General features: G+C 40.5%; 8 protein-coding genes across 13 annotated transcripts; 3 read left to right on the forward strand and 5 right to left on the reverse strand.

Moving 5' to 3' along the window:
- The first annotated feature begins 759 nt into the window (after positions 1-759).
- On the forward strand, positions 760-8,857 carry Trc8 (TRC8 ring finger protein). 2 transcript variants are annotated; one of them, XM_064680385.1, is made up of 7 exons: positions 760-1,952; positions 2,028-2,598; positions 5,595-6,135; positions 6,203-6,377; positions 6,586-6,782; positions 6,857-7,057; positions 8,189-8,857. In XM_064680385.1, exons 1-7 carry the CDS (start codon positions 1,526-1,528, stop codon positions 8,513-8,515), a joined length of 2,439 nt encoding a protein of 812 aa, XP_064536455.1. In that variant the 5' UTR covers positions 760-1,525; the 3' UTR covers positions 8,516-8,857. The 2 variants fall into 2 exon arrangements, with proteins under 2 accessions (XP_064536455.1, XP_064536466.1); XM_064680396.1 differs by having other exon boundaries at positions 762-1,952; positions 6,601-6,782.
- A 381-nt stretch (positions 8,858-9,238) lies between these two features.
- Positions 9,239-15,969, reverse strand: FipoQ (F-box/LRR-repeat protein FipoQ). 4 transcript variants are annotated; one of them, XM_064680422.1, is made up of 7 exons: positions 15,848-15,969; positions 12,039-12,264; positions 10,983-11,307; positions 10,302-10,920; positions 10,070-10,237; positions 9,802-10,005; positions 9,239-9,740 (listed from the first exon to the last, which is right to left on the reverse strand). In XM_064680422.1, the coding sequence occupies exons 2-7, from the start codon at positions 12,123-12,125 to the stop codon at positions 9,605-9,607; spliced, it is 1,539 nt and encodes a 512-aa protein (XP_064536492.1). In that variant the 5' UTR covers positions 12,126-12,264; positions 15,848-15,969; the 3' UTR covers positions 9,239-9,604. The 4 variants fall into 4 exon arrangements, with proteins under 4 accessions (XP_064536492.1, XP_064536486.1, XP_064536500.1 ...); XM_064680416.1 differs by lacking the exon at positions 15,848-15,969 and adding an exon at positions 14,069-14,347; XM_064680430.1 differs by lacking the exon at positions 15,848-15,969 and adding an exon at positions 13,811-13,829 and having other exon boundaries at positions 12,039-12,100.
- Positions 14,812-16,547, forward strand: LOC135427036 (uncharacterized). Of its 2 annotated transcripts, none has more exons than XM_064680455.1 (4): positions 14,812-14,901; positions 15,309-15,666; positions 15,890-15,957; positions 16,016-16,547. In XM_064680455.1, the coding sequence occupies exons 2-4, from the start codon at positions 15,341-15,343 to the stop codon at positions 16,375-16,377; spliced, it is 756 nt and encodes a 251-aa protein (XP_064536525.1). In that variant the 5' UTR covers positions 14,812-14,901; positions 15,309-15,340; the 3' UTR covers positions 16,378-16,547. The 2 variants fall into 2 exon arrangements, with proteins under 2 accessions (XP_064536525.1, XP_064536532.1); XM_064680462.1 differs by having other exon boundaries at positions 14,841-14,907.
- Positions 16,548-16,806: 259 nt separating this feature from the next.
- Spase12 (Signal peptidase complex subunit Spase12) lies at positions 16,807-17,418 on the forward strand. The gene is made up of 3 exons (XM_064680475.1): positions 16,807-16,959; positions 17,022-17,168; positions 17,229-17,418. The coding sequence occupies exons 1-3, from the start codon at positions 16,936-16,938 to the stop codon at positions 17,349-17,351; spliced, it is 294 nt and encodes a 97-aa protein (XP_064536545.1). The 5' UTR covers positions 16,807-16,935; the 3' UTR covers positions 17,352-17,418.
- Positions 17,383-18,465, reverse strand: LOC135427027 (tRNA-uridine aminocarboxypropyltransferase 1). Its single transcript, XM_064680442.1, has one exon. It carries the CDS (start codon positions 18,388-18,390, stop codon positions 17,425-17,427), a length of 966 nt encoding a protein of 321 aa, XP_064536512.1. The 5' UTR covers positions 18,391-18,465; the 3' UTR covers positions 17,383-17,424.
- A 3,367-nt stretch (positions 18,466-21,832) lies between these two features.
- Positions 21,833-22,642, reverse strand: LOC135426118 (uncharacterized). The gene has a single exon (XM_064679114.1). The coding sequence runs from the start codon at positions 22,640-22,642 to the stop codon at positions 21,833-21,835; it is 810 nt and encodes a 269-aa protein (XP_064535184.1).
- A 355-nt stretch (positions 22,643-22,997) lies between these two features.
- On the reverse strand, positions 22,998-24,226 carry LOC135426626 (uncharacterized). The gene is made up of 3 exons (XM_064679850.1): positions 24,080-24,226; positions 23,461-24,009; positions 22,998-23,400 (listed from the first exon to the last, which is right to left on the reverse strand). Exons 1-3 carry the CDS (start codon positions 24,191-24,193, stop codon positions 23,173-23,175), a joined length of 891 nt encoding a protein of 296 aa, XP_064535920.1. The 5' UTR covers positions 24,194-24,226; the 3' UTR covers positions 22,998-23,172.
- Positions 24,227-24,387: 161 nt separating this feature from the next.
- Positions 24,388-25,899, reverse strand: LOC135426231 (octopamine receptor beta-3R-like). Its single transcript, XM_064679262.1, has 2 exons — positions 25,838-25,899; positions 24,388-25,756 (listed from the first exon to the last, which is right to left on the reverse strand). The coding sequence occupies exons 1-2, from the start codon at positions 25,876-25,878 to the stop codon at positions 25,546-25,548; spliced, it is 252 nt and encodes an 83-aa protein (XP_064535332.1). The 5' UTR covers positions 25,879-25,899; the 3' UTR covers positions 24,388-25,545.
- Between the last annotated feature and the right edge of the window lie 28 nt (positions 25,900-25,927).

Genomic DNA, 25,927 nt, shown 5'->3' on the forward strand with positions numbered 1-25,927 from the left:
CTGTCATACACTATGAAACACATTCCTGCATAGGTTCCATGATTATATTCCGATGCTTCTGAAATTTTCACAGATATAGCTCTTATGATTTCCAATTTATATGGGCATGCTTAGATCGACTCATTTCATTTCAATGGGTTCGGGGAATAGACAGGAAGCGATCGTGTCAAAAAGTAAAGGGCGCCGATCGCCACATTCAATCTGCAAATAAAGTTGAAAAGTAAGTAATGTTTTAATTGCTTTAAGGTTTTCACATTTTTGTCTTTTTTTGTCAATAAAACGTCGCAACTCTTAGAGTTATGAAGAACTTAGACTTAATTATTATTTTTATTTTTTATAAGTACAGATTATAATTGTTATAAAAGGAGGTACGCAATTATTCTTTAATGGATTACCGCAAAGTCTTTGAAAGAACTTTAAAGTTTAATATTGTATGCTTACAATAAACTTCATTTAATATCCATAATAAATACTATGCATTCTTTTGTTTACATATATTCGTATATAGCCAGTTTATACTTTTGGTCGGGTTTTTGGTCGCATTAGTCCACTTGCAAGCATTTCTATCGATGCATGCGCATAGAATTGTTGAGAAAGAATGTTTTCTGAATGTTATAATAAAAGGACAGTTTATGGCGAGTCCTTAAGAATGTAAAGGGGAAATACGTGCTACCGTTGTGGAGAACCAAAAATGTTTAAAAGGTTGTCAATGTGGTTTTGTAGTAGGCGACGCATAAATAATACTTTATATTTCCAATAAGGTTTTGTATAAATTTTAAGTACTAACAAAAATACCGAATTAAAAAGCTGTGAAAGTGTTGCTGCTCTTGCTTGTGTTTGTTACTGCCTTGCAGGATAATTTTTGAAAAATTACTGTGTGCGCGCCAAGTTATACAATCAGCTGATTACCAGTCTGGCAACACCATATTACGTGTCAGCAGTGCTGCAAATTGCTGAATAGATATCGATATTACTATCGATGCGAATACTGGTATCGAAAGAAACGCTCACGAGCCCCACGAAAGAAGTAAAGCAGAGAAAAAACAAAAATCCCAATTCAATTGTAAAAAAGTTTTACGCTCGCGCTTAGCTCGATGCTTTTGAGGTAGAAAACAATAGTAAGCAGTGCGCCAGATCGAAGTGAGCCGTAACAACCTAGATTAGTGCAACCGATCTAAACCCTCGACGTTTACCTTTACCACTGTTGCCGCACCCCCTCCCTCCAATCAAATATAATTTGACGCACACCACAACGTACAAAACACTAATAACACTTGCACACGATTCTTTTCGCTTTTGCGAAATCTAAGACGAAGGCCAACGCCAGCCGATTAACCAAGCAGTCGAGCAAGCAACCAAAACACAACCCACAAAACACGGCAGCAACGACAGCCACAATAACAACAACAACAAAAATAACAAATGCGTGCGACGCTCAAAAGTTGATGTAGATTAAGTGAATCGCAAGCAACAGCAAACGCATTTTGCAAAGTCACGCCGCGTCAGCTATAGTTACAGCTTTGCCATGTCCATACGGACGCAGGTGCTCGGATTGGTGGACGTCATGATGCGTGTGCCGCCCATCATGGTCATCGATGAGATACTCAAAATTGGCATGGGCGTGCCCAGCCAGCTCAGTTCGGGTAAAGGTTACGCCATGGATACAGCAACCACATCAAAAGCTAAGCCTCAAGAAGCCAGCAACAGCACAGACACCTTAGCCAGCATCAAAGCATTCTTTGGAATGAGCAGCGAAGATTCAGCCATCAGCTCTATCAGCAACAGCAGCCAAGATATACTGGAACACACCATAGAAAATGCATCCAAATCAGCGCAAGCCGGTGGTATGCTCAGCAGCAATTTCAACAGCCTAATGGATGAGCTGGCTAACGATGGCATGCTAGGCAATATACTTAATATAACGACGGTGAAGTTCGTCGTCTGTTTACTAGGTGAGTGAGCTAACTGGGGGTCATTCACCGCAAATGTGACTTGATTGTACTTTAAACCTTGTCCGGCATTTGCAGGTTTCTTATGCGCCGCTTGCATTTTCATGCTATGGACGCGGCATTTAGTGATGGTGTACATGTTTCTAACCTCGCTGGGACTCACATTTCTCTCCTACTGGTCTAATGTGAGCGCACTAGAGCTAATGGAGCAGAGTCCGAGCATACTGGAAGATTTATTGTCCTTGAATACGACCAGACTGCTGGATTCGGGCGGAATCGTCATGACGCTGGCGCCACATATCATCGCCCAATGGTTTATGGGCATGCTTTTTGCCTATATACATTTGGGTCCTCGATATGCGCTTCTCCAACGGTCCATGCCCATCATTTTTACTAGTCCAATTCTGCTTGCCATGTTGCCTCTTTCATCGGGCATAGTGGACAAACTGCCCGTGATTGCGGGCCTCACGCCCATCATACTGACTAAAATCACGCTTATGCTGAGTGCCATGGACGCTAGCAGAACGGTATATAATGGTTACCAATATGCCGTGAATTTCGTATCCAACTTTGGACTTTCGGCTCTCATTGAGAATGAGTGGCAGCGCCTAAATGTGCCCAACGTCTTGCGCCTGTTTTGGATCATTAGGTATGTAGCTTAAAATTAGAAATTACACAACAAGCAATTTATATTTGTACTGTGTTTAAAATATTCAAAATAACATTGGACAAATCGGATATTTTTATACCCTGAAATGGGTATTTGAGCAACTGTATGTAACAGGCAGAAGGAAGCATCTCCGACTCCATAAAGTATATATATTCTTGATCAGCATCAATAGCCGAGTCGATCTAGCCATGTGCGTCCGTCTTTCTGTCCGTATGTATGAACGCAAGGATAGCAGAACCTATAAGAGCTAGAGACTTGAAATGTTGCACGTAGGTCCTCCTAGGGTCCGCGCAATACGAGTTTGTTTCCGATAATCGATAACTTGCCCCGTTTCCAAGTAATCGATACAGATCGATATCAAAATCGTGTTTTTTTTTTAACAAATTTTGTAAATTATAAGAGCAAGAGCCACCAAACTTGACATGTATCTTCTAGAATAGTATATATATATCAAGTATCTTCTATTTTATAGCTATCACCACCAGCCCGCTACTACCTCGTAGCTATAAATCAAGAAAATAAACCCATTTATTCTATATCACAATAAGATGTACTGTAGAAAATTTCTTTAGGATCGGTTAAGAAACACAGAAGTTATTAAAGAAAACGTGCTTTGGATGGCAGCAAGCGCAAATTGCATGAATTTCTGTATACATGTACACACACACATTCATGGGCGTCTTCTTTGAATTCTATCAACAGCATTGCAATTGCGATTGTATTATTTTTCAGTGCTGCTATTTTAATACGTTTTTTTCTCATTGACACGATTATTGGTGTGTCTGTTGAGCAGAGGCGGCAGCAAGCAATGCGGTCAGTTGCGAGTTCGTGCCCTACCGAGAAAACTTTTTTTAAATTTATTTTTATTACTACTAAAGCGATCGAGCGAGTAGCGCGAGCTGCATTTGGTGTTTGAAAAAGAGGGTTCAGGGTATCCCCTAGCCGGGTGCTCCCGACTAGAACCTTTTTCTTGTTTATTGTGTAACATGGAAATATTCCAAAAATTAAAAGCAAATATTTTAAATTCCCGTTAATTTATATTTAACAAATTTACTCTGAAATCTTAATTTTTGCATCATTATATCTATATCAATATATAACAGTAATCTTCGGGATGCCTAAAAAATGTTACTTAGCACACTTGCTAAGGTATACTAGTCGTTGTTTAACATTGTCATATCGTTTAATCAATATCTAAAACTGTTTTCCTGACTGGACTGACTGATTAACCGACGCACAGTCCAAACCGAAATAGCTTGAAAGCGAAAAATATCATTAAAGCTACCTAAAAAAAATGTCATGATACTTTTTTCATTATAATTCGATCAGCCTCAAACTCATTTTTTAAATTTCTTTATGCAAATTATTTGAGCCGCGTTTTAAGATTTTTGAAAAATCGAACCTTCTTCGTTTATTATATATGTTAATGCTTACTTTCCAAACTACATAAAGATTTTAAAAATACGTGTTTCAGTGATTTTAAAAATTCCAACCGAAAGTGTGGAAAATTGCCGGAAAACTTTTGTGTGAAATTTTTCTTTTTATGAATATTTGTATGTTAAATATAACCTTAGATGGTATGCATGAATCTATAATTTAATAGGCGGGAGATAGTTAAAAAGTTATCTAAAATTTGAAGCAAAAGTTTGCCGCGGGGTAATCACCATATAAGATACAGTAGATGAATGTTGAGACTTTTTTTTTTCAAAATGTAAAAAGCTTATTAAAACATGTAATTTGATGAAAATATTTTCAAAAGCACGAAACTGCGTTCAAGTATAAATTCTGATGCTATACATAAGATATAGTTTTGCAATGTTCGTGAGATTTTGTTCAGGATGTACTGTTTGTATTCCCGAGAAAGCGTTTGCACAAGAACAAGACTGATAAACCGCTGATCGAGTACATATGTACTTTATGAAGAGTCAGTCACATTTTGTTTTTTAGGGTATCAACAATAATAATAAAACAAACAATTTCATCAGCTGATTTCTTAAAATATAACTCAATTGTTACATTTTTTGTTTATATACCCTGAACCCAATGAAAATGGGTAAAAGGGGTATAATGTTTTTGTGCAAATGTATGTAACAGGCAGAAGGAAGCATCTCCTCCGACCCCATAAAGTATATATATTCTTTATCAGCATCAGTAGCCGAGTCGATCTAGCCATGTCCGTCTGTCTGTCCGTCTGTCCGTCCGTCCGTATGTATGTATGAACGCAAGGATCTCAGAATATAATAAAGCTAGAGTCACTAAACTTGACATGTAGCTTCTAGAATAGTATATATATATCAAGTATCTTTCATTTTATAGCTACCACCACCTCCCCGCTACTACCTCATAGCTATAAATCAAATAAAAACACCAATTTATGCCTCCCACAAGTATAAGCCACAATTTAAATGCAATTGACTTTGTGATAATACACGAATATTCTATAGTACAATAAGATGTACTGTAGAAAATTTCATCAGGATCGGTTAAGAAACACTGAAATGATTAAAAAAAACGTGTTTTGACTTTTCTCCTATCAGCGGCAAAAAGCGCAAATTCTTCTTTGAATTCATTTCAATTGCGATTGTATTATTTTCTGTGCTGCTATTTAAATTCGTTTTTTTTTCTCATCAAAAGTCAATTATCGGATTGGCTGTTGAGTAGAGGCGGCGGTAAGTAGTGCGGTCAGTTGGGAGCTCGAACCCTATCGAGGAGACTTTTTTTTTTCGCTGGTGTGGCTGTTGAGTAGAAGCGGCAGCAAGTAATGCGGTCAGTTGCGAGTTCGAACCCTGCCAAGGAAACTTTTTATTTTTTTTTAAATTTATCTTTATTATTACTAAAGCAAACGAGCGCGTAGTGCGAGCTGCATTTGGGGTTGGAATAAGAGAGTTCATGGTATCCCCTAGTCGGGAGCTCCCGACTAGAACCTCTTACTTGTTTATTATTAATGATTATTCTCATTAATATCTCATCCACAGAATTATGCAGGGCGGCTATGCCTTGCTGACTGTCGAATCGGATGTGCCTTTGCAGCTGTTTCCAGCAATCGAGAAGCTGCTCGTTGATGGATGCGAAACTTTGACCGCTGTGCTGGGCATGACTGGTGTCATCTCGATGATATGCCACTATATTGGACGCGGCTTTCAGTGGTATCTGCTGACCTATGACAATGACGAAGAGAAGTCGCTGGGCACAGTTTCGGCAGTGCTCTTTTACATATTAGCACTACAAACTGGCCTCACATCATTGGCGCCGGATAGGCGTTTTGTGCGCTTATGTCGCAATCTATGCCTTCTGGTCACGGCGCTACTGCACTTCCTTCACAACATTGTTTCACCCATATTGATGTCGTTGAGTGCGGCGCGGAATCCTTCACGTAAGCGTCATGTGCGCGCTTTATCCGTTTGCGCCTTTCTCATATTAATGCCAGTCGGGCTGCTTTACTATTTGTGGGCGCAGCATTCGCCCTCTACTTGGCTGCTGGCGGTGACTGCCTTCTCCGTGGAGGTCATTATCAAGGTTGTTCATTATCAATGTGTTACATTCAACCGACATATTCTTTAAACTAATGTGCTCTGTATGACAGGTGCTCGTTTCGCTGGCCACATATACGCTCTTTTTGCTAGATGCCCGACGCCAGTTCTTCTGGGAAAAGCTAGATGATTATCTATACTATGTACGTGCCTTCGGCAATGCCGTGGAGTTCTGTTTTGGAATCTTGCTCTTTGTTAATGGTGCCTGGATCTTGGTCTTTGAATCGGGTAAGTGTTCTTTAGTGTTGGCCTCGTCGTCAAATTACATCAACACATCAGTGACATAAAGCATTCAAATTTATATTTGCGTAAATCTCGAATCATTATATAAGTTCATCTTGTGAGTTGTGCGTACTCCTGTCCAGCTTTTTTGTTCCGTGTGCATGTAATTTTATTATTTGGTTGATTTTGTGTATCGATGACTATAACTTGATAGCCCAAAATGCTACAGGCGGCGCCATCAGGGCGATCATGATGTGCATTCATGCCTACTTCAATATCTGGTGCGAGGCACGCGCTGGCTGGTCTGTGTTCATGAAGAGGCGCTCTGCGGTCCACAAGATATCAGCATTGCCGGAAGCGACTCCTGCTCAGCTGCAGGCCTTTGATGATGTATGCGCCATCTGTTATCAGGTGAGCTCATCAGTTTTGATAATCTTTTTTTTTTAATATGTAATAAGCTTTCGTACGCATTTTCTTATTTTCAGGAAATGTACTCAGCTAAGATAACGCGATGCCGTCACTTCTTCCATGGAGTTTGCCTGCGCAAGTGGCTCTACGTACAGGACCGCTGTCCGCTGTGTCATGAGATAATGATGTACACTGACAAGGCTGAGGAGAATGCACAAGATGCCGATCCAGCGGCTCCGGCTCAAGCTGAACAGCCTATTCGTATATATCCAAGAGAAGTAAGTAGGAATTTCTTAGTTTGGCAGCGTAGGAAAGAAGACTTTTTTAAACCCCTGAACCCATTGAAAACGGGCAAAAAGGGTATAATGTATTTGTACAAATGTATGTAACAGGCAGAAGGAGGCATCTCCGACCCCATAAAGTACATATATGTATATATTCTTGATCAGCATCAATAGCCGGGTCGATCTAGCCATGTCCGTCTGTCTGTCCGCCCGTCTGTCCGTATGTATGAACGCAAGTATCTCTGACCCTATAAAAGCTAGAGACTTGAAATATGTAGGTCCTCCTAGTGCCCGTGCAGAACGAGTTTGTTTCCGATATTCGATATCTTGCATCGTTTCCAAGTAATCGTTAAAAATTGATATCGAAATCCTGTTTTTTGAGCAAATTTGCTAAATAATAAAAGAATAGTATATATATATCAAGTATCTTTCATTTTGTAGCTATCACCACCTCTCCGCTACTACCTCATAGATATAAATCAAATAAATAAAACAATTTATATTGCCCACAAATATAAGCCACAATTAAAATGCAATTGAATTTTTGAGGATGAACAATTTATCAGCACAATAAGATCTACTGTTGAATATTTCATCAATATCGGCTAAAAAAACGCAGAAGTTATTAAAGAAAACGTGGTTTGGCTGGCCACGAGTTTGCGATTGTATTGTTTTCTTTGCTGCAATTTCAATCCGTTTTTTTCTCATTAAGACTCAATTATTGGTGTGGCTGTTGAGTAAAAGCGGCGGCAAGTAATTCGGTTAGTTGCGAGTTCGAACCTTCGAACCTTATTTTTATAACTACTAAGAGATTTCAGGGTATCCCCTAGTCAGGATCTCCCGACTAGAGCTTCTTACTTGTTATTCCATATATTTTCAATGTTTTATAATTATTTAGAATTGTGTTTATATGCAGCTTAGAAGGGATGTGAATTATACTGTTTTTATAGACCTCAGAAATCATATTTAAATTACATTTTGACAGACAACTCACTAATTATTCGTTATTTTGATGTTTTTATTAAGCATATGTTTTTGTAAATTTCAATTAGCATGGAAATCAAACTTTAATTAATATTATTCCCAATGAATATTTAAATTTCTAATCTTTCGACTTTCTCACAGGACGCAAACAATGCTGGAGTGCCGCGCCGCTCACCCGAACGCGGTGCAGAAGCTGCTCCAGAAGAGGGCGTAGCACCGACCAATGCTGCCGCTGCCTTGGCAAATATTGATAATGCTATAGCCAATTTGGCGAGCGAGGCGGCTGCAGCAGAGACGAGAGCCGCCGTAGCCAGCAGTGCAAGCAGTAGCAGCAGCAACAGCAATGCCAGCTATATCACAGCGTCGGCTCAACCGCCGCCATCGACGGCAAATTCGGCGGCTGCTGTTGCTACCGCTGCGGCCAGCAATACGACGCACATATTTCGGTTGTCACAGGAACAGCAATGAATTGTACCGTTATATTTAATCTTAAACAAACCAGATGTAAACTGTTCTATGTGTTAGTGTACTTATGTAAAAATGCGAAACTCCTAAGCAAAATTATTATCTGCCTATTTGAACGTTTCGGGAGACCCATTCCTATAAACACCAATACCTGATTCATATATGCACGCACTCACCAACTCACATTCATACGTATTCATATACACGCAGACATCCAAAAGCGCGTTGAGTTGTTTGGCTTCGATACCACACTAAATTAAATTATATCATGCATATAAGTACATACCTACCTATATATGTGAGGGCGCTGATCGAAACGTGAATTAAATCAGAGATCTTTGTAAATTAAGCTTATGGTAAAAAGTTGACCCAAAAATGTTAAAAAAGGTTAGTTTTAAGATTACAGTGAAATGGTGTTACAAAACAACAACAAAAAAACCATAAGCAGAAAAATAAATGCGGTGAAGTCTGAAAATGATTTAATCAAGTACCAAGTAAAAAAAGAAACAAAACTAGTTAACAATTCGCAAGATGATTTTGTAATTTACAAGAAATTAAAATTAGCAAATCTTACACTCTTACTTATTAATATATATAATTTAATTAAAGGAAGAAAAAAATGATAAGAAAATACAGTACAATATGGAAGCAATAAGCAATTGCGTCGGATTTTGACTAGACAACAATATTTGAAAAAGTTTTGGGCTTGCCTACGAATCTAGCCACTGGATTCATAGTTTATCTAAACATCTTAAATTTTGTTTACTTTTTTTTTTTTTTGAGAAATCAACGCAATTTATAAAGTGGCTTATTGAATGAAAACTTCTAAGGCAGCTTATGTATAAAAGTCAGCGATTTGTATCAAATTTGTATATAGAACAGATGCATATGTAACATGTCAAGTATTTTGTATTGCAGCATGCTAACTAAAATACAGATTGCCTTAAACCAAACAAATTTTGTTTTAAATGTGCGTTATGAACATTTGCGCTTCATTCTTTTTTGGGACATTTGCTCGCTCCAGTTCGGTATGGAATATAAGGATACAACAACAGTTTAACATAAAACATTTATTTTAATGCCACTCGCTATTTAGTTAAACACCAAGTCGTTATAATTGCGCAACAAATGATATGGCGAGACACGACAGCAGGTGGTGGTGCGCACCACCGTGATACGGTCGGCGCGTTCAAAGTTGGCCTTCACGGTTTCATAATAACGACCATCGCTGTAAAGGCATTCGAAAGCAAGATTCTTGAAAACATATACGGCAGAAATTTAAAGCCTACCTTAAAACCATGCAGCGCAGCTTTAGGCACTTAACGCGCAATATATCAATAGCCTTTTGGCTCTTGTCGGAGAAACGCAAGTTGTCCGGGTCCCAACGCAGCTCCAGACGCTCCAAATTTCCACAGTTGGATGCAATGGTGTCCATCAGCTGATCGACGTGTATATTGACGCCCAGTTTCTCAGCCGTGCCCATAACTATTATTCTGTACGGCAGCCAATTATTTAATTTAATGATCATATGCACCGCCTCTGCTTCGCTCTACTTACTTGCAGTTACCCAACATGGGCAGTATGCTCATCCAGAGCTGATCTGTAATGTGTGGCATGCCAGATAGGCAGCACGCGCTCAGCTGATGGCCATGGCGCTGCAGAAACTTTAGCATGCCTTCGTCTGTTATGTTATCCGAGGAGTCCAAGTCCAAGGAGTTGAGGGATCTACAAGAGTATATGGGAGTCATAAAGATAAGCAATTAAATATCTTGTTCTATTAGATGTGGACCTGGTGTTGCCCTGTTCCATCCATTGCTTCAACACGGTATCATTGAATCCATTGATTTGGCCGGCAGATAGAAACTTAAGATTGGGTATACGCGTTAACATGTCTACCAGGCATTCGCTGGTCAAATCGGTAGCCGTAATGTCCAGCTCCTGTAGCGCGCACTTATCCCATTCCACCTGCATTACAAACTCTGATTTTAAGCTCGTGCCATTCATGAGCAGGCAGGTCAATCGCTTCGAGCGCTGTACCAACGTCTTCAGCGTGGAGCCGGTGACCTTATTGCAAAAGTTAACAGCCAGGCACTCTAACTGTATGCAGTTGGAGCTGAAGGCATCAATGTGCGAGTCGTCTATAAAATTAATGCCATACAAATTGATGACGCGCAAATTGGGCGTGGCCGATTTAAGTCTGTGCACATTAATGACTTCGTAAATTTCCTCCTCCTCCTCCTCGCACTTCTCATAGGTGCCAACCAAGTGTAGCACCTCTAGACCATTGATAAAATTATAGATTTTGCGCATGAAGCCCTCCATGAAGATCACCTCAGACAAGCAAATGCACATGTAGCGCAGTTTGGTGGGAAACGCCTGCATCTCGCTGAAGTCATGCAATTGCATGGCTTAGGGGGCAAAGAAGAGAATATATTAGCTACCTTTTTGGCAGGCGAGTCTAATCATTTACCTGTAGAGAAGTCCAGCAGCATGTGGGTTAGATTTGGACACTTAGCCGACAGCTCGTGCAGCACCGTGTGCGTGATAAGCTCAATGGGCAGCTCGATGTAGCGCAGCGTCGGTCCAAATCTTACCGAAATTAAAGAGAGCAGCATCTCCAGAGAGCCGACGTGCAGGCCAGAAACCTCCGGTCGCAGCGATACATTCTTCCACAAGCGCGTGTCGTAGGCGATCTTACGCCAGCGACGACAGATGCGGGCCAGGCGACAAATCTCCCGATGCGACAGATATGAAAATATGTGCAACAGCACCTTGTCGGGCAGCTTCTCAATCGTCTGCAAGAGAGATGATCATTTATATATATATTTATTTATATTTATACATATATATTCATTAAACTGATACTGATCAATACACATCAGTCAGCCTGAGGATTCTTGCATGAAGTAAATACCGTGTCGGCGAAGGGACTACGCATGGTGCCATCGGATAGGTACACCTGCGAAGCCTCTACGGCCAGCTGACCCCAAATATCGGTAGAAATATCCATTGTTCTGTATAGTATCGATAGTATATTATATGCTTTGCTTATATAAATGAAATATCAGTGCGAGAGATACGCGCGTTGCCGAGCACCTTCAACGTCTGTCTGAATTAGCTGTGGCTACTTTGCGCTACTGTGAGGAATCTCCAAAAAGCCCACTAACATTTGACACACTCGCAGGCAGGCAGGCAGATAGCTAAAGAGAAAAGCCACCGAGGAGATCCTATTTATAGATGAGCGCTAGTAATGTTTAGAGCAGCCAAAACAACAAAATGCCAAGAATTTCTAGAGCATGTCGTTGCTTTTCGGTGGTCAGAAGAGCGAAAAACTCTGGGTCTGCTAAACAGCTGTTGGGTTGGGCAGTATATATATACCTGGGTCTACACACTCACAACATGTGTACAACCTGAATATATCGTATAATGTATACAAGCTATATGCATCGCATTCTACGCAATCATTTTCATTTTTGTTTTGCTTACTGCATGTTATTTGGGAGTGGGTTTTCTCGGCAGTACTCACCAGACGCGTCTTGACCACCGCATTGAGATCATCTCGTCCAATGGCCTGGGATGAGGTTTGCGCTGCCAAAACGTTCCAATTATCCATAATGCTTTTCAAATATTTAAATTACTTGTGTGCGATTTTCTGGATGTTTGTTGCGGGACTTGCACTCTAAGATCTATTGTCTGTATAGTATGTAATATGCATAGAGAGGCTCCGGTTTGTGTCGGTGTATTTACTGTTTCTATAAGTAGCCAAGGGATTCATTCATCAATTATGTTGGTTATCAAATTTTTCATAACGACTTACTTATTTTGAAAGCTTGGGTATGAGGAATACTACATGCCTTACGTTAAATTTAACAAATATTAATAATTTATTGGACCATCGGGTACTGCACGAAACACTTCTCAAATGCATTTTCACAAAGATCCTTGAAAATGAGTTCAAAGCCGATCGAATAGTAAAGAAAAAATATTCATATAACCGTTTCCTACCAATTTTCCTCAGTTCTCAAGTGTACTCTGCCAAAATCCCGTCTAAGTGGGCACTTACATCAAATAAGCCGAACAATTTTCAGCTTACTAGTTTTTACAAATTGAGCTAAATGTTTATCACCAATCGATCAGTCTGTCAGTCAGGCAGTTTTATATATGTATATAGATTAATAGGATGAATATAGTCTGCTAAATAATTCTAGTCTTTATTTAATAATCAGTAGGTATTAAGAAAAGGAAATGAATTCTACTATTATATATTACTACTAGCGGGTATAACCCGGCTTTGCCCATGGCTCGTATAAAATAAATTTCTCAAAAAGCTTTGAAAATTATTTTGAAACTGATCGGATGGTAAACAAATAACTTTCATACAATCGTCTTCCACCAATTTACCATTGTTTCGGATGGAATTTCCCAAATCGCAGAAATACGTATTTATTAATTTCTTATGTAGAGCTTTGAAAATAAGTTTGAAGCAAATCGAACACAACTTAAAACTTCGCCCAAATAATCTTTAAATCGCATTAACCCGAAGAAGTTTGAATTGTGCGAAAAGTGTGAAACACGTCTAAAATGATTTTTCTTATAGATCTCTGGAAATGAATTTGAGCGCGAAACGTCACCCACCAAATCTTTGACCTCCATTTCCACCAAGGACGAACGGATTTTTCGAAAAGTGTGAAACACCCCTCAAATGAATTTGAACAAAGATCTTTGAAAATAAGTTTGAGGCCGATCGGATGGTAAACAAAAAAGTTACATACAAACGTTTTTCCCGATTTTTCCACACTTGCGGGTTGAATTTCCCGAAACCCCGTCTTAACGTGCACCTACATCACATAAGGTAGCTACAGTGAAAATTTCAGCTTCCTAGCTCTTACGGTTTGGGCTGTGCGTTGATCACCAATCAGTCAGTCAGTCAGTCAGGACAAACAGTTTTATATTTAGAGATATTATAATTTTTGCGAGAAGAAATATTGTTTTTACTAAAAAATATTTTAATGCCTATTGAATTGTGGTGTAAAGTAACCCGTACAGAACATCTATTATCTTCAACTTGGAACGCTCAAACATAGCTTTGAATATAAAAAGGCTATTAACAGCGGAAGTAGTAATCATTTACTAGCCGTTATCATTCATAAACACATGACAATTATACCAGTTTCCGATAGACACACAGCTTCTTTTCATCTTGCAAATTATTATATTATTTACATAAGATGGTTTGCTTTTGGTTGCTAAGATTTTGCTATGGCTATCTAAAGGGTTCCAAATAGCAAACATATTTACCCATTTCGTATTAAAATATGTTATTGGTCGTTTTAGTAGAATCTAAAAATGTAACTTTAAGACATATGTAAATTATACTGATAGTTTAAATCAAATAAAAGTTTATTGCACTCGCCACATGCATCAACAATGACATCATTGTCAATGCATTGATGTGTACAATAAAAATGATGTTCTGACTTATGTATTACGAAAACTATGCACAAGTTTTGTATAATTTGATCGTGTTCTGGGAAAACCAGACAAGATATGTTCTACCTTTTGGGCTATTTATAGGCAATTGTTGGTCTGCAATGAAAATTTCTTGAGGCTGCAATTTTGCAATTTCATGCAATTTCGTAACGCCCACAATTATAAGCACTTTTTATTGGTTAAGTGGCACTTTTGTTTTCACTTTGCCTTTAGAATAGTCCAAATACAAAAGCTACTAGTTAGTCAATACTTTGGTAAATACTTTGTGTATTTGGTTTTATTTGTTCGTTTGCCGTTTGCACCCAAAATTTGTTCCGCGTAGTTGAGAGTTCCACAGTGCTCATGCAACTGAGATCAGGCGTCCGCGAAAAATGGTTTTTGCCAAAATGTACATGGCCCGGTAATGGCGACCAGCCAGTACGTAGCAGGATGAAGCAGCATGGGACGGGTCGCTTTTGTTGCGCGCGTCATTTGTTGTACCCGGCAGATGCTTGGCAGGCGTGCTAAGTGATGGCGCCTGGCCAAAAAGCAAGCGTCTTAGTTGTTTTCATACACCTTTCATTCATATTATGCACATATGTACATATTATTACACGGTGTTGTTGGAAGTCTCGTCGATTCAAATAGTAACGAACAGAGCTGCCAAGTTGTTTTTTACACACATGTACACTGGTAAAGCGTGCGGCAGCTGCCACACATACTACCGTTGGCGCTATCTGGCGCTCTTCTTGTTCTTAGCTCTCGCTCTCTCTCCTCTTTTTTCCAGAGTCAGAGCGCTCGTTCCGATCAGAGTCAAAACAAGACGATTCAGTCGTTATATTGCTGCGCGCGCAGACAGTTATTCGCACGCAGTACGTACAGTGTCTGTCGACGTAGGTGTGTCAGTTTAGTGCGCTTGTGTAAGTGTATGTGTCAGCGGACAGACTTCTCCCAAAGGCTAGTTGCCGTTCTGCTGATGTTTTTTAGTTTTGCATTTTGCTTACATACTTTTTCATAAATAAAAATAAACAATTTATTATTTATAAGATCTTAAGCGACTGCAGCGGCACACAAAATGTTTGTTTATAGTGGGTACAGTGCAGTAAATGCAGTCGTGTGTGTGTGTGACGCCCCAAGAGCGCGTGAGAGGAAGTGTGAGAGAGTACAAGAAAACCTGCGCAGGTGACCGCCGAGTAATGACGCCGACGTCGTTGCGGTCAGCGCAGTTCGCTCAAAGACAAACAAATGCATCAACAATTTAAAAAATTACCTTAAGTGTGCCTCAATCGAAAGAGCTATTAATTAATTAACATACAATTTTATACAGCCTATCCAAAAATACGCCCATCCATCAGAAATATGTCCTATAGCGCTGAGCGTGCGCTTTCCTTTTTCTATCCCTTCATCATTGTGACTTCACTGATCTGCTGCATCACCTCGGCAGTAGCCTGGACACATTGGCGCTATGTGCTTAACGCCTGCCCGGACACCAACTGCGGCTGTGTGTTGCACGGCCGCACCACCTACAACAGCTTCGAGGGCGGCAACATAGCTTATTGCCACTATGCCACCTATGGACTTATTCTGCCGCTGATCTTTGCCGTGGTGCTGGGCGTTTATCATGGCTATCGCATGTGCATTGGCAAGGGCAAACGGAAGGCTGGCACCACAACCATTAGACAGCGGTAAGTGCTGCCCAATTCTAATTCAGACTGGGGTCATGTGGGTTAATCGGCGGCAGCAGCAACTTGCGACACTCGCAAGACTGGCCTAATTAAGCCTTATGCTAATGGAAGCCCCAAATGAGAGATGACTGAAGCAAATGCGAGACTACACCAATTCAATTGAAAATTTGCAATTACTCACCCGTTGCGTTGTTTCCGTTCTCTCTTTCATTCTATCTTGCAGCTCTGGTGACATGGTCGTGGTGACCACCGAGTCCGAACTGACGCCCGATAGCCTCTCGCCCTACTATTGTAAGTAGAAACCCCAGATTATCAGCGATCGCCGTAACGATAATATTTTCTTTGCTAGGGCTACCTGCCACGGTTATATCGGTCATTATGGCCGTTTACCAGCTGATCTATGCTGCCATTTTTACCGATGGCTTTGAGGTCACCTGCAAACAGTATCGCGAGTCGTTGCTCAAGGAAATTCAAGGCGTTGGCAATATTGTACCCGTAATCAAGGCACGTTTGTCCTGTGCAGCTGTTTTTGATTTTATGGACTATCTGGTGGAGAGCATTTCATATGAGCGTCGTCGTTATGGGCGCATCAATACTGCTGCTTGCTTGTATTTTACCCTCGTCCTCGCCTGGTTTGCGCTTTTTGCCTGGATTGCCATATGCGTTATTAATGTTGTTAACTTACGTCGTACCCGTGCCGCTCGAGTCTAAAATGCGAACAAAATGACAACGAAACAAATGTATTCCACAGCACATTCACCTTATCATTAATCATAGAGAGCACATTACACTCCACTTATTTATAAGTTCTTAAATAATAACGTCCACGGCATATTTTGCTGCTATTTACAAGTTGTACAAATAAATGTATGAACAATTTACATTTAAATAGTTTTCGATTTTTATTCAATAGGAGCTTATATCGCGCCATGATGGTCGATAATTTGCTAAAGTAACCATGTGCTCAATAAACAAATAAATCTTCAGATTTTTAAGCGTGGAATTATTGTTACCGATTATTTTTCCCAAAGACTGTTAATTGAATTGCACCGTCGATTCCAACTTTTATTTTTGGTCACATATAAATACCGCTTTCTACGTATAATTTTTTTCATTTAAACATCTGTTTTTAATCGATAGTCGGTAGCACTGCCCCCATCTGCAAAACATCGATAACATATACATTAAAGTTGTCTTCGATTTTACTGCTGACGTGCCGCAACCGAATTTGTTTTCGCATTAGAAGTGCAAAAATTTAGAAATCTCAACATGTTCGATATACAGACACACATGGTAAGCGTCACAGTTTCCAAGCTGCTACGAAAACTGTATCTGAACTTTTAAATTTTTCTCAGGACTTTGTTGGCCAGGCGAAAGCTGAACGCTGGTCCCGTTTAATCATAACATTATTTGGAGTTATTGGTCTTATATATGGCGCGTTTGTGCAGCAGTTCTCTCAAACTGTTTACGTGCTGGGTGCAGGGTTCCTGTTATCTTCACTGGTAGGTGGATCATCAAATCACAGCTAAATCGTAATTCGAGCCCTTTTATACCTCGCATAGATTACCATCCCACCGTGGCCGTTCTATCGCAACAATCCTCTGAAATGGCAGAAACCGGTGAATACCGAGCAGAAACAGCAGCCTGGCGATTCCAGTGATGAGGGCAAGAAGAAAAAGAAATAGTTGAAGATATTTATATAAAACTAACTTCAAGTAATTATTACTCTTTTTAATAAATAATAACACTTCATTTTGTTTAAATTGGACGACGGTACGATATTAGATCGTTGTGGTCGTAGTACTTGTGTATGAGATCATACATATTTGCAAAGAAGTACAGTATATTGTCATACTGTCCATTATAGGGCGATTCGCGTTGCACGCAACCCTCAGGCGCCTCCAGCGTGAGAGGCGCTGCAAGCTGATGAAAGCCTTCTGTAATTTCCAGATTATCCAGGCCTCGGTATGCTGCATTAAGACCCCATGCGTTCACGTGCATCTCTAATAGAAACTGATGTATGGCCTCGATGGTGGCTAGATACCAACGTGGACTGCCTCGCTGATGGCGCCAGAATTGTGACAAGCGATTCTGGAGAACCACAGTACGTAGGCCGCGGACGCGCTCGTCTGCGTAGATGCTGCGACTCTGATTCCAGGTGCTGTCAATGAAAAGCGCCCGTCGTACTGGCAGGTTCCCGTATGTGTAGCATTTGGAGCTTTGTTCCGATTCTGCTTCTCCAACAACCTCATCCATGCGTCGCCGCAACATTGTCCCCATGTGATGGCCCTTGGGCAGGCCATAATTGTCATCAATTTTCAAATGAACATTTCGTTGAAATAGCTGCGGCACAGTGAGACTCGTAGCACTTGGGAAGATGAGCACCACACCATCCTCCTGCCTGTAGTCGGGTATATCTGGATATGTGTGGATTTGCACACTATCCGGCGCGAGCACTGCCGCATGCACCGCCGTGCTTTTGCCATCAATCTCCTTTTTGTGCTTGATTATGTCTATTTGGAAGGGCAGATCTACTCGTGGCAATAACCTGCCCAGTTCACCCACTGGTATGTGGCAATTGTAGCAGAAAAATTTCCGAGACCGATTGCAGTGCCGACAACTGTGACGGCCTTCAATTGTGTCCAGCACTGAGTGATCCGCTATGCGCATGTTGACAAACGGATACTTGCGCGGGTGTCCCTTTGCCGCGACGGGATGTGACATCGTCGGGGTCAAGCCGGCTTACACAAATAAGTTGCGTGCCAAAGTTAATTTCTTACTAGCTAACACAAATGTTTAGGGTTGCCGTATATTTAACAGGATGTTAATGCTCACATTTGAGTTCATCTTTTCGCATAAGTCTGGCAGCACCCACAGTGTTGCAAAATGAAAAAAATGCGCTTCCTTCAAATAAATGGGCAATAACGTGTTTTTAAAAATAAAATTCATGTTGATTCTAAAATAATTCTTTTGTTTTCGCTCTGCTCTAAAAACCTGGGAAGCTGTCGGAATTCTAATCACCATTCTATTTCCCCCGTAGCTGAACGTTATTGAATAAAATAAATGGAAACGATATTCTATGAAAGCAATTTATTCTCATGGAAAATAAAAATATATAAAAATGGCTGTAATGCAAAAATTTAAAATGTATCAGTTCCTGTGCTGCCAGATCGCCACAGTACCCCCTTCTAGACTTCAAGTTGTGAAACGAACGAGGAGTCTAATTGTGCGGCGAGGCCTTGTAGATTGTTGAAGCGGTATAGGTGTGTTGGGAGTATCCTTGGATGCGTCTTGTTGTTGACCTAATGGCGATGTTGCTTCTGCGTTGGTTATCGTTGATTGTTGCTGTGTTTCCATGAAAGCAGGTTTGAGGCGATCAATTGATACTTTGGTATCGTGACCATTGATAAGTATGTTGAAAAATTTGGTATGTTTTGATTTTACTTCAAATGGTCCGTCGTAGGGCGTCTGAAGCGAACCACGTACCGTGTCGTTACGCAGAAAAACATGAGTTGAATCAGCTAATTGCTTGAAGATGAAAGGCTTTGATGTGTCGTGGTTGGATGTTTGAATTGGTCGGATTTCGCGCATCATCTCTGTTAGATCCTTGGCGAAATCAGTTTGTGGTTGAAATTGACTGGAGTTATTGAAAAATTCTCCAGGAATACGAAGTGCTGTGCTGCTGTTGTTTGGATGTCGGGCTTATATGCTGAGCGTAGGTCGAGGAGAATCATTGGCAATTTGGATGGCCAGCCGATCCTGTTGTGACACATTATAGCTGCCTTAATCGTGCGGTGCCAACGTTCGATGATTCCGTTTGCCTATGGATGGTAGGCGGTTGTTCGTAAATGGTCAATGCCGAGGAGGCGCGATAGCTCGTTAAATAACCTGGATTCAAATTGTCTGCCTTGGTCCGTGGTAATGCGTGCTGGAACTCCAAAGCGAGAAATCCATGTATTGAAGAGTGCTGCGGCTACTGTTTCAGCTTGGATATCTTCAATAGCGACTGCATCTGGCCATCTGGTATAGCGATCGATAATCGTGAGACAATATCTAAATTGACCAGATTGAGGAAGTCGTCCAATGAGGTCTACATTGATGTGTTCAAATCTGCGTGAAGGCAGAGGCGTGGCGTGTGACTTTAGATTTTTGGCAAGGGATGCAGTGTTTGACGAAGTGAGCTATATCTTTATGCATACAAGGCCAAACGAAGCGCTGTTTGATGAGTTTAATTGTTGAACCAACTCCTCCATGGGCAATGCCATGTATCTTGCTGATAATATTTTTTCGATGTGGCTGCGGTATGAATGGTTGCACTGTAGAAGTAGAAAAATCGCATAAGATTGGAGTACTTGATTGCGGTAAGTTGATAGATTTGATTTGAAGTGAAGTTGTGTTGTCATTAAGTAGCTTTTTTAGCTCTGGACAACTTGCTTGTGAAACAGCAATCTTATTGTAGTCGATGATGTTGGCTTCAATAGTTTCGATGCGAGAGAGTGTGTCAGCAGTAATGTTATCGACACCTGCAATGTGTAGAATAGATGTCGTGAATTGTCCGATAAAATCTAGCTGTCGAAGCTGCCGTGGAGAAGCTTTTTCAGATTTTTGCGTAAAAGCGTATACCAATGGTTTATGGTCAGTGTGGACATCAAACATTTTTCCTTCGAGCATGTTGCGGAAATGCTTGATACTAAGGTAAATTGCAAGAAGCTCTCGATCATAAGTACTGTACTGTCGTTGTGCGTCAGTAAGTTTAACGCTAAAAAATCCCATTAGCTGAGGTTCATTGTTGACGATTTGATGCAGTACAGCGCCAACGGCTGTATCGCTTGCGTCCGTGCTGAGCGATAACTGAGCATCTGGAGCAGGATGTACCAAAAGTGTTGCTGCAGCCAGAGAACGCTTGCATTCCTCAAAATGTTTCAGCGTGTCACCTGTCCAAGTTATTGGAGTTGAGTCGTTTTTTTTGTTACCCGGTATTAATTGTACCAGTGGTGCTTGATGGGTGATTGCTTTTGGCAGGAATCTTCGATAAAAGTTAATCATTGCCAAAAAACGTTTCAGTTCTTTTGCGACTGTGGGCAAGGGAAATTCGATGATGGTTTTCACTTTGTCTGGTAATGGTTTGATGCCACTATGATCGATCAAATGCCCAAGAAACTCGATTGATGTTTGACCGAAACGACATTTGCTAGTGTTGATTTTGAGATGAAAACGTCGAAGTCGTTCAAAAACTTGCCGAAGATGGATTTGGTGTTGCTCCATATTGTCTGATGCAACGGCGATATCATCTATATAGACGAAAACAAAGTCTAAATCCCTCAGTGCGGAATGCATGTACCTTTGGAAGGTTTGTCCAGCGTTGCACAATCCAAATGTCATGTGTGTAAACTCAAATAATCCAAATGGTGTGGTTATTGCAGTCTTTGGGATGTCGCCTGGTTCGATGGGGATCTGGTGATATGCACGGTTAAGATCAATTTTTGAGATTATTTTCTTGCCATGAAAAATATGTGTACAGTCTTGTATGTGTGGAAGTGGATACCTATCCGGTACAGTTTTTTGGTTGAGGGCGCGGTAATCACCACATGGCCGCCATTCGCCTGTTGGCTTGCGGACCATGTGCAACGGCGATGCGTATGCTGTTTTTGATGGTCGGTACACACCTATTTTAAGCAAGCACTCGAATTCCATTTTGGCAGCTTTAAATTTGGTGGGCATTTTGTCTTAATGCAGTGAGTTACACTAGATGTTGTGTGCTTCGGTGATAAGGCATTGAGTTGTGTGATGTCCTTGAATTCGTCCAGCAGCCGGGCGAACTCACAGGATGCGTTAAACGTTTTTAACGTTGTTAAAGATCGAAGGCTGCAGACACCTTGACGTGCTATCAAAGTTTGAGCGTCGATTAATTTACCATCTTTGATATTGACAAGAAGGTTATAGTGCTGTAGGAAATCTGATCCAATGATTGGGAATTTCGTGTCAGCAATGATAAAATTCCATGTGTATGGACGACGTAACCCAAGATCGAGAGTGAGACGGGTTGAGCCATATGTTTTAATGGTAGTGCCGTTAGCAGCAAAAAAGGGTTTTCGCTGGTGGCTAAGAAACGTCGGCTTATGGCTGCAGAAGGTATGACTGTATGACAAGTATGCAGCTATACTTGTTATGATACCAGCAATTTTGGTTTGAATCGGCCTGAGCGTTCGGTGCATTGCTGCGGTTGGTTTGTGATCGATTGCGACTGCGAGTGCGTCGATTTTCGTTGTTTTCCAAGTTTTGTATTGATGTTTTGAAACATTATGTCCTGGGCATCCAGACGTTTTTCTATCGTACTGATGCGGTTGTCCATTTGATGCTCAGTTGCAGTGTTGTTACGGGAAAGCACTGCGACGTTATCACATGAAGTATAACTTAGTGTATCCATTACGGCGTCAGCGGCTGTTGCAAGTTGCGATAGTGTTGTATTCGAGGAAGTCTCAAGAAAACCTGCGATGACAGCGCGAGCTGCAGGAGGTAGGCGTTTAATCCAATAACGACGTACAACTGATTCGTCGTTGGTAGCGTTGGTTTGCTGTAGTTGGCTGAGGAGATGGCTTGGACGTCCATCACCAAGTTGAATGCCAGTGGCAAGTTTGTCGAGGCGTGTCATCTCTAACTCAGCGAACTTTGCCAGGATGGCTTGTTTGAGTGTAGTGTATGGATTTGTTTGAGGCTCATTTTGAACAAGATCGTGAACTTGATCTAAGTATTTGGGATCCGCATATGTGATGACGGCTGCGTACTTCTCGTGTTCCTTTCGTAAGCCTATGCCTTGTAAAAGAAACCAACTTTCTAGCTTGGTAAAAAACATTTCAATGTTTGTAACCGTGTGTAGTTGAGGAAAAGGCATCTTGACGAAAACAGAATTTACATTGTTTGCAGCTCCTGCATTGCTGTTCTCAATGTGAGCGCTAGCATTATTCTCGTCCTCCATTTTGTATTTTAAGCGTCATGTATTTCGTGGAACTGCGCAAAATGTCTATCTTTGTGTGAGTATGTCGCAGCAAAGCTATGTATATGAGTGTGTCAATTAGCTTTTAATTCTAAATTGAATTGGCGAAAACTTTAGTATGATCTTGAAGTATGCCTGTTGGTGATGATTGCAATTTAAGTAGGTGCTCCGTCTCTCCTGAGTTGCGCACACTTTGGTTATTGTCGGGGGTCACCAATTTGGTTATTTGGATGGAACTTAATAGTCAAATTCTACATCCGTTAACACAACTAAAATATCTCGATTATACCAAAAAGAGTTAATATTTAGATGCGTATAAGCTGAAGGTTAGAGAGCTCGAACTAGAAGAAAGTTGTACGTGCTTTTTGCAATATGGTGAAATTCAAAATTAGTGTAACTAAACTTATCAAAGAGAAAAAACTTAAAATGTATTAGTTCCTGTGCTGCCAGATCGCCACATACATATAGCTCATTTGTTTTAATCAAACCTTTTTTTTTTAAATAAAAGTAAACTAAACAAATTTAGAGCAACGTATAAAACCATCACTGCTTGCAATATACACATAATTGTCGGCGCCACAACAAATGTAATTCACACAACTGCCCACATCCACTTCGCCAAGTGCACGCGGCTGATTTGCTGCCAAATCTGTCCAGCCTTTGACTTTGTTGTCGTAGCCACCGGAATACAAGTGCTCATCAGTCCCGCATATACTATTCACAATCATTTCATGGCAGTTCTGCGATCAATATGACAATAATGACTCACGAAATGGCTAAGAAGAATGCTTCCCACTCACCGGCAACTTCCAAATGTGGGAGAACTTGTGTTGTGGTAGATTATTTATCAGCTGCAGGCCCATGCCCGTGCGATCGGGAAATGCCAGATAGCTCCTCTTGCCGCCGACCAATGGACCGAGCAGCGTTAAAGGTGATTTACCTGGAATAACAGTTTTGTTGCTGTATTTGCCGGACTTGCCTTCCACAATTATCGAGACGACCACGTCCAAGTCGCGCACTGTGTAGATGAGCTGCTGCTCCCCTGCTAGGGACTTGACCTCCTCCACTAAATTGTACTTAAAGAGCATGCGATCCTTACTCCAAGTTGTAACCACGCCTTTATCATCGCCCGTATAGAGCACTGCGCCATTACAATACATGGCCTGAATGGCGTCGTCACAGCGGAACAACTCCTGCATGGAAGCATCCTCATATGGCGGCAGTATGTACTTAACCTGGCCATCACAGCTGCTCGAATACAGCTTCCCATTTTCATTCACAGCCATGCAATAAATGTACGCATCATGGGCGTTCACCGTGCGCAGCAGTTGCAGCGATTCCGACCAAATCTGTAAGGGAAGCCCGATCTCAGGTATGCGGATAAATGACTAAACTTAACTGTTGCCCCATAATACCCACACGTATTTTCCCATCGGCACCTCCAGAGAACAGCTGGCTGTTGAAATACACCACACAAGTGGCGTCCCCCTCGTGCGGCTCCGTCGATGTGTGCTCGATGCGCGCGTTAAGCATCTGGTGACCGATTCAAGACAAAACTGACCCATAGCAGAGTCCGCCACGAATAACCGCAACCAAGTACATAGCATATACCTATGTATATACACTCTCGCGGACAGATATTTATAAATGTGAAATCTACAGTGCCCGCCAGAAGTAAATGCACAATAACACACGTTCAAAGTAGATGTATATTTAAAACACGTAAGTTGCACACTTTAACTCGTAATTATTTAGTTTTCAGCAAGTAAATACATAGAAATAAAATATATATGTATATTAGACGAGATTGCATTTCATTCGCTTTATCTGTAAAATAAACTTGCAATGCGTACAGAAATCGTTAACAAATTGAACTAAAAATGAAATCAATTCCCTTTAATAGGTATCACAAAAGTAGCATTAACTTTTAAAAGGAAATCAAGTAACTTAATCAACTTTTCCTAGTATATTAAGAAATTTGCTACGTCTGATAACTTTTGCATTTTAAAGTTTTGTGTTATTTTTGTTAGATTGTCATTAAGCTGGAATATTCTTTATGACGCGAACAATTCAATTTAGATTGCATTCCTTAACATTAATGTTTGTTTCAAGACGAACAATATTTATTATTCTAACTTACCCGCTTAACACAAAATTAGGATCCATTTTCAAGATTTTTTAAAATGGAAACAGGAGATTAATCGGCTTAAACTAATTTTTACTAATTGTAGTACCCTATTTTTGTGGGTCAATTTGCATTTATTAGGCATAATCCGTTAAATTTTGACCGTTGAAAATGTAACAATTTGTATAATATAATATTGGAATAGTATATTTCATTATATTTAAAGCGTTATCAGTGGAGTCGTATTTTAAATTTGACTTTAGATAGTTCAGATAAACTGAAACATTGAAATATAGCGATCGGACACTTGAAAAGAACGTAAGCTTCGAATATTTACCGAAGTATTATTTTTAGGTTTAATATTCTAGTAGTTATATATTTTCTTAATTCTTTTTTATTTTCTAGTGGCTTGTTCAATTGCTTCGATTTTGAGAGTTTTCTCTTATACTAGGGACAAAGACATACCCATTTGAGGTTTTACGTATATGCTTAATAGACACACATTTGACATGATATGAGAATCCATTAAGTTAAGAGTCCCTAGCTTAGCGTAATACTTGCTTATAAATACATAAGTACAATTACATAAATACGTATACATAATAAACACACAATTGAGTATTGCTTAGCTCGAAGGCTTTAACAAAGATTTCTTTTTTTTTTTGTTTGCAAGAGTGGCGTTTTATTTGGTATTAGCTAAGAGTATTGAATATCACTTACAGTGGCATCGTTTGGTAGCATTTAGAGATCTTTATAGACTCTAGACATAGTAAGCATTATAGGGATTGCGCTTCTCCAGGCAGGGTAGCACACACTCCAGTGTATTGCGAAAGGCATCCCGAAAGTCTCGATTGAAATAGGCGTAGATGAGCGGATTAAGTGTTGAGTTGAAATAGCCAATCCAGAAGAGTACCACCACGACCACATCCGGGCAGGGGCAGGAGGCGCCACAGAGCGACGTGATGACATACCTGCAGATAGCCATATATATATATATATATATATACATAAATAAACCGAGCTTTGAGCCTTACGCCTAGAGCACTGCTTACCAAAGGAAAAAGGGCAGCCAGCAGAGCAGAAATACGCCCATAATGATGCCCAAAGTGCGAGCGGCCTTAGTGTAACTAAACTTATCAAAG

The sequence above is a fragment of the Drosophila montana genome, unplaced genomic scaffold (assembly GCF_035044405.1).
Source record: "Drosophila montana isolate Dmon_TW-CO22-7 unplaced genomic scaffold, ASM3504440v1 contig_1264_1, whole genome shotgun sequence".
Classification (NCBI taxonomy): domain Eukaryota; kingdom Metazoa; phylum Arthropoda; class Insecta; order Diptera; family Drosophilidae; genus Drosophila; species Drosophila montana.

Bases quoted from the DNA above. Each gene is read 5' to 3' on its own strand.
- Trc8 (XM_064680385.1), top strand. From the start codon at position 1,526: ATGTCCATACGGACGCAGGTGCTCGGATTGGTGGACGTCATGATGCGT. The intron at 1,953-2,027 runs GTGAGTGAGCTA...CGGCATTTGCAG, and splicing joins GTTCGTCGTCTGTTTACTAG to GTTTCTTATGCGCCGCTTGC. The intron at 6,136-6,202 runs GTTGTTCATTAT...TCTGTATGACAG, and splicing joins CCGTGGAGGTCATTATCAAG to GTGCTCGTTTCGCTGGCCAC.
- FipoQ (XM_064680408.1), bottom strand. From the start codon at position 11,522: ATGGATATTTCTACCGATATTTGGGGTCAGCTGGCCGTAGAGGCTTCG. The intron at 11,308-11,426 runs GTATTTACTTCA...TCTCTCTTGCAG, and splicing joins GTAGTCCCTTCGCCGACACG to ACGATTGAGAAGCTGCCCGA. The intron at 10,238-10,301 runs GTCCACATCTAA...ATACTCTTGTAG, and splicing joins ATGGAACAGGGCAACACCAG to ATCCCTCAACTCCTTGGACT.
- LOC135427036 (XM_064680455.1), top strand. From the start codon at position 15,341: ATGTCCTATAGCGCTGAGCGTGCGCTTTCCTTTTTCTATCCCTTCATC. The intron at 15,667-15,889 runs GTAAGTGCTGCC...TCTATCTTGCAG, and splicing joins ACCACAACCATTAGACAGCG to CTCTGGTGACATGGTCGTGG. The intron at 15,958-16,015 runs GTAAGTAGAAAC...TTTCTTTGCTAG, and splicing joins TAGCCTCTCGCCCTACTATT to GGCTACCTGCCACGGTTATA.
- Spase12 (XM_064680475.1), top strand. From the start codon at position 16,936: ATGTTCGATATACAGACACACATG. The intron at 16,960-17,021 runs GTAAGCGTCACA...AATTTTTCTCAG, and splicing joins TCGATATACAGACACACATG to GACTTTGTTGGCCAGGCGAA. The intron at 17,169-17,228 runs GTAGGTGGATCA...TACCTCGCATAG, and splicing joins GGTTCCTGTTATCTTCACTG to ATTACCATCCCACCGTGGCC.
- LOC135427027 (XM_064680442.1), bottom strand. From the start codon at position 18,390: ATGTCACATCCCGTCGCGGCAAAGGGACACCCGCGCAAGTATCCGTTT.
- LOC135426118 (XM_064679114.1), bottom strand. From the start codon at position 22,642: ATGGAGGACGAGAATAATGCTAGCGCTCACATTGAGAACAGCAATGCA.
- LOC135426626 (XM_064679850.1), bottom strand. From the start codon at position 24,193: ATGCTTAACGCGCGCATCGAGCACACATCGACGGAGCCGCACGAGGGG. The intron at 24,010-24,079 runs GTGGGTATTATG...CTTCCCTTACAG, and splicing joins GTGCCGATGGGAAAATACGT to ATTTGGTCGGAATCGCTGCA. The intron at 23,401-23,460 runs GTGAGTGGGAAG...TATTGATCGCAG, and splicing joins CCCACATTTGGAAGTTGCCG to AACTGCCATGAAATGATTGT.
- LOC135426231 (XM_064679262.1), bottom strand. From the start codon at position 25,878: ATGGGCGTATTTCTGCTCTGCTGGCTGCCCTTTTTCCTTTG. The intron at 25,757-25,837 runs GTAAGCAGTGCT...GGCTATCTGCAG, and splicing joins TGGCTGCCCTTTTTCCTTTG to GTATGTCATCACGTCGCTCT.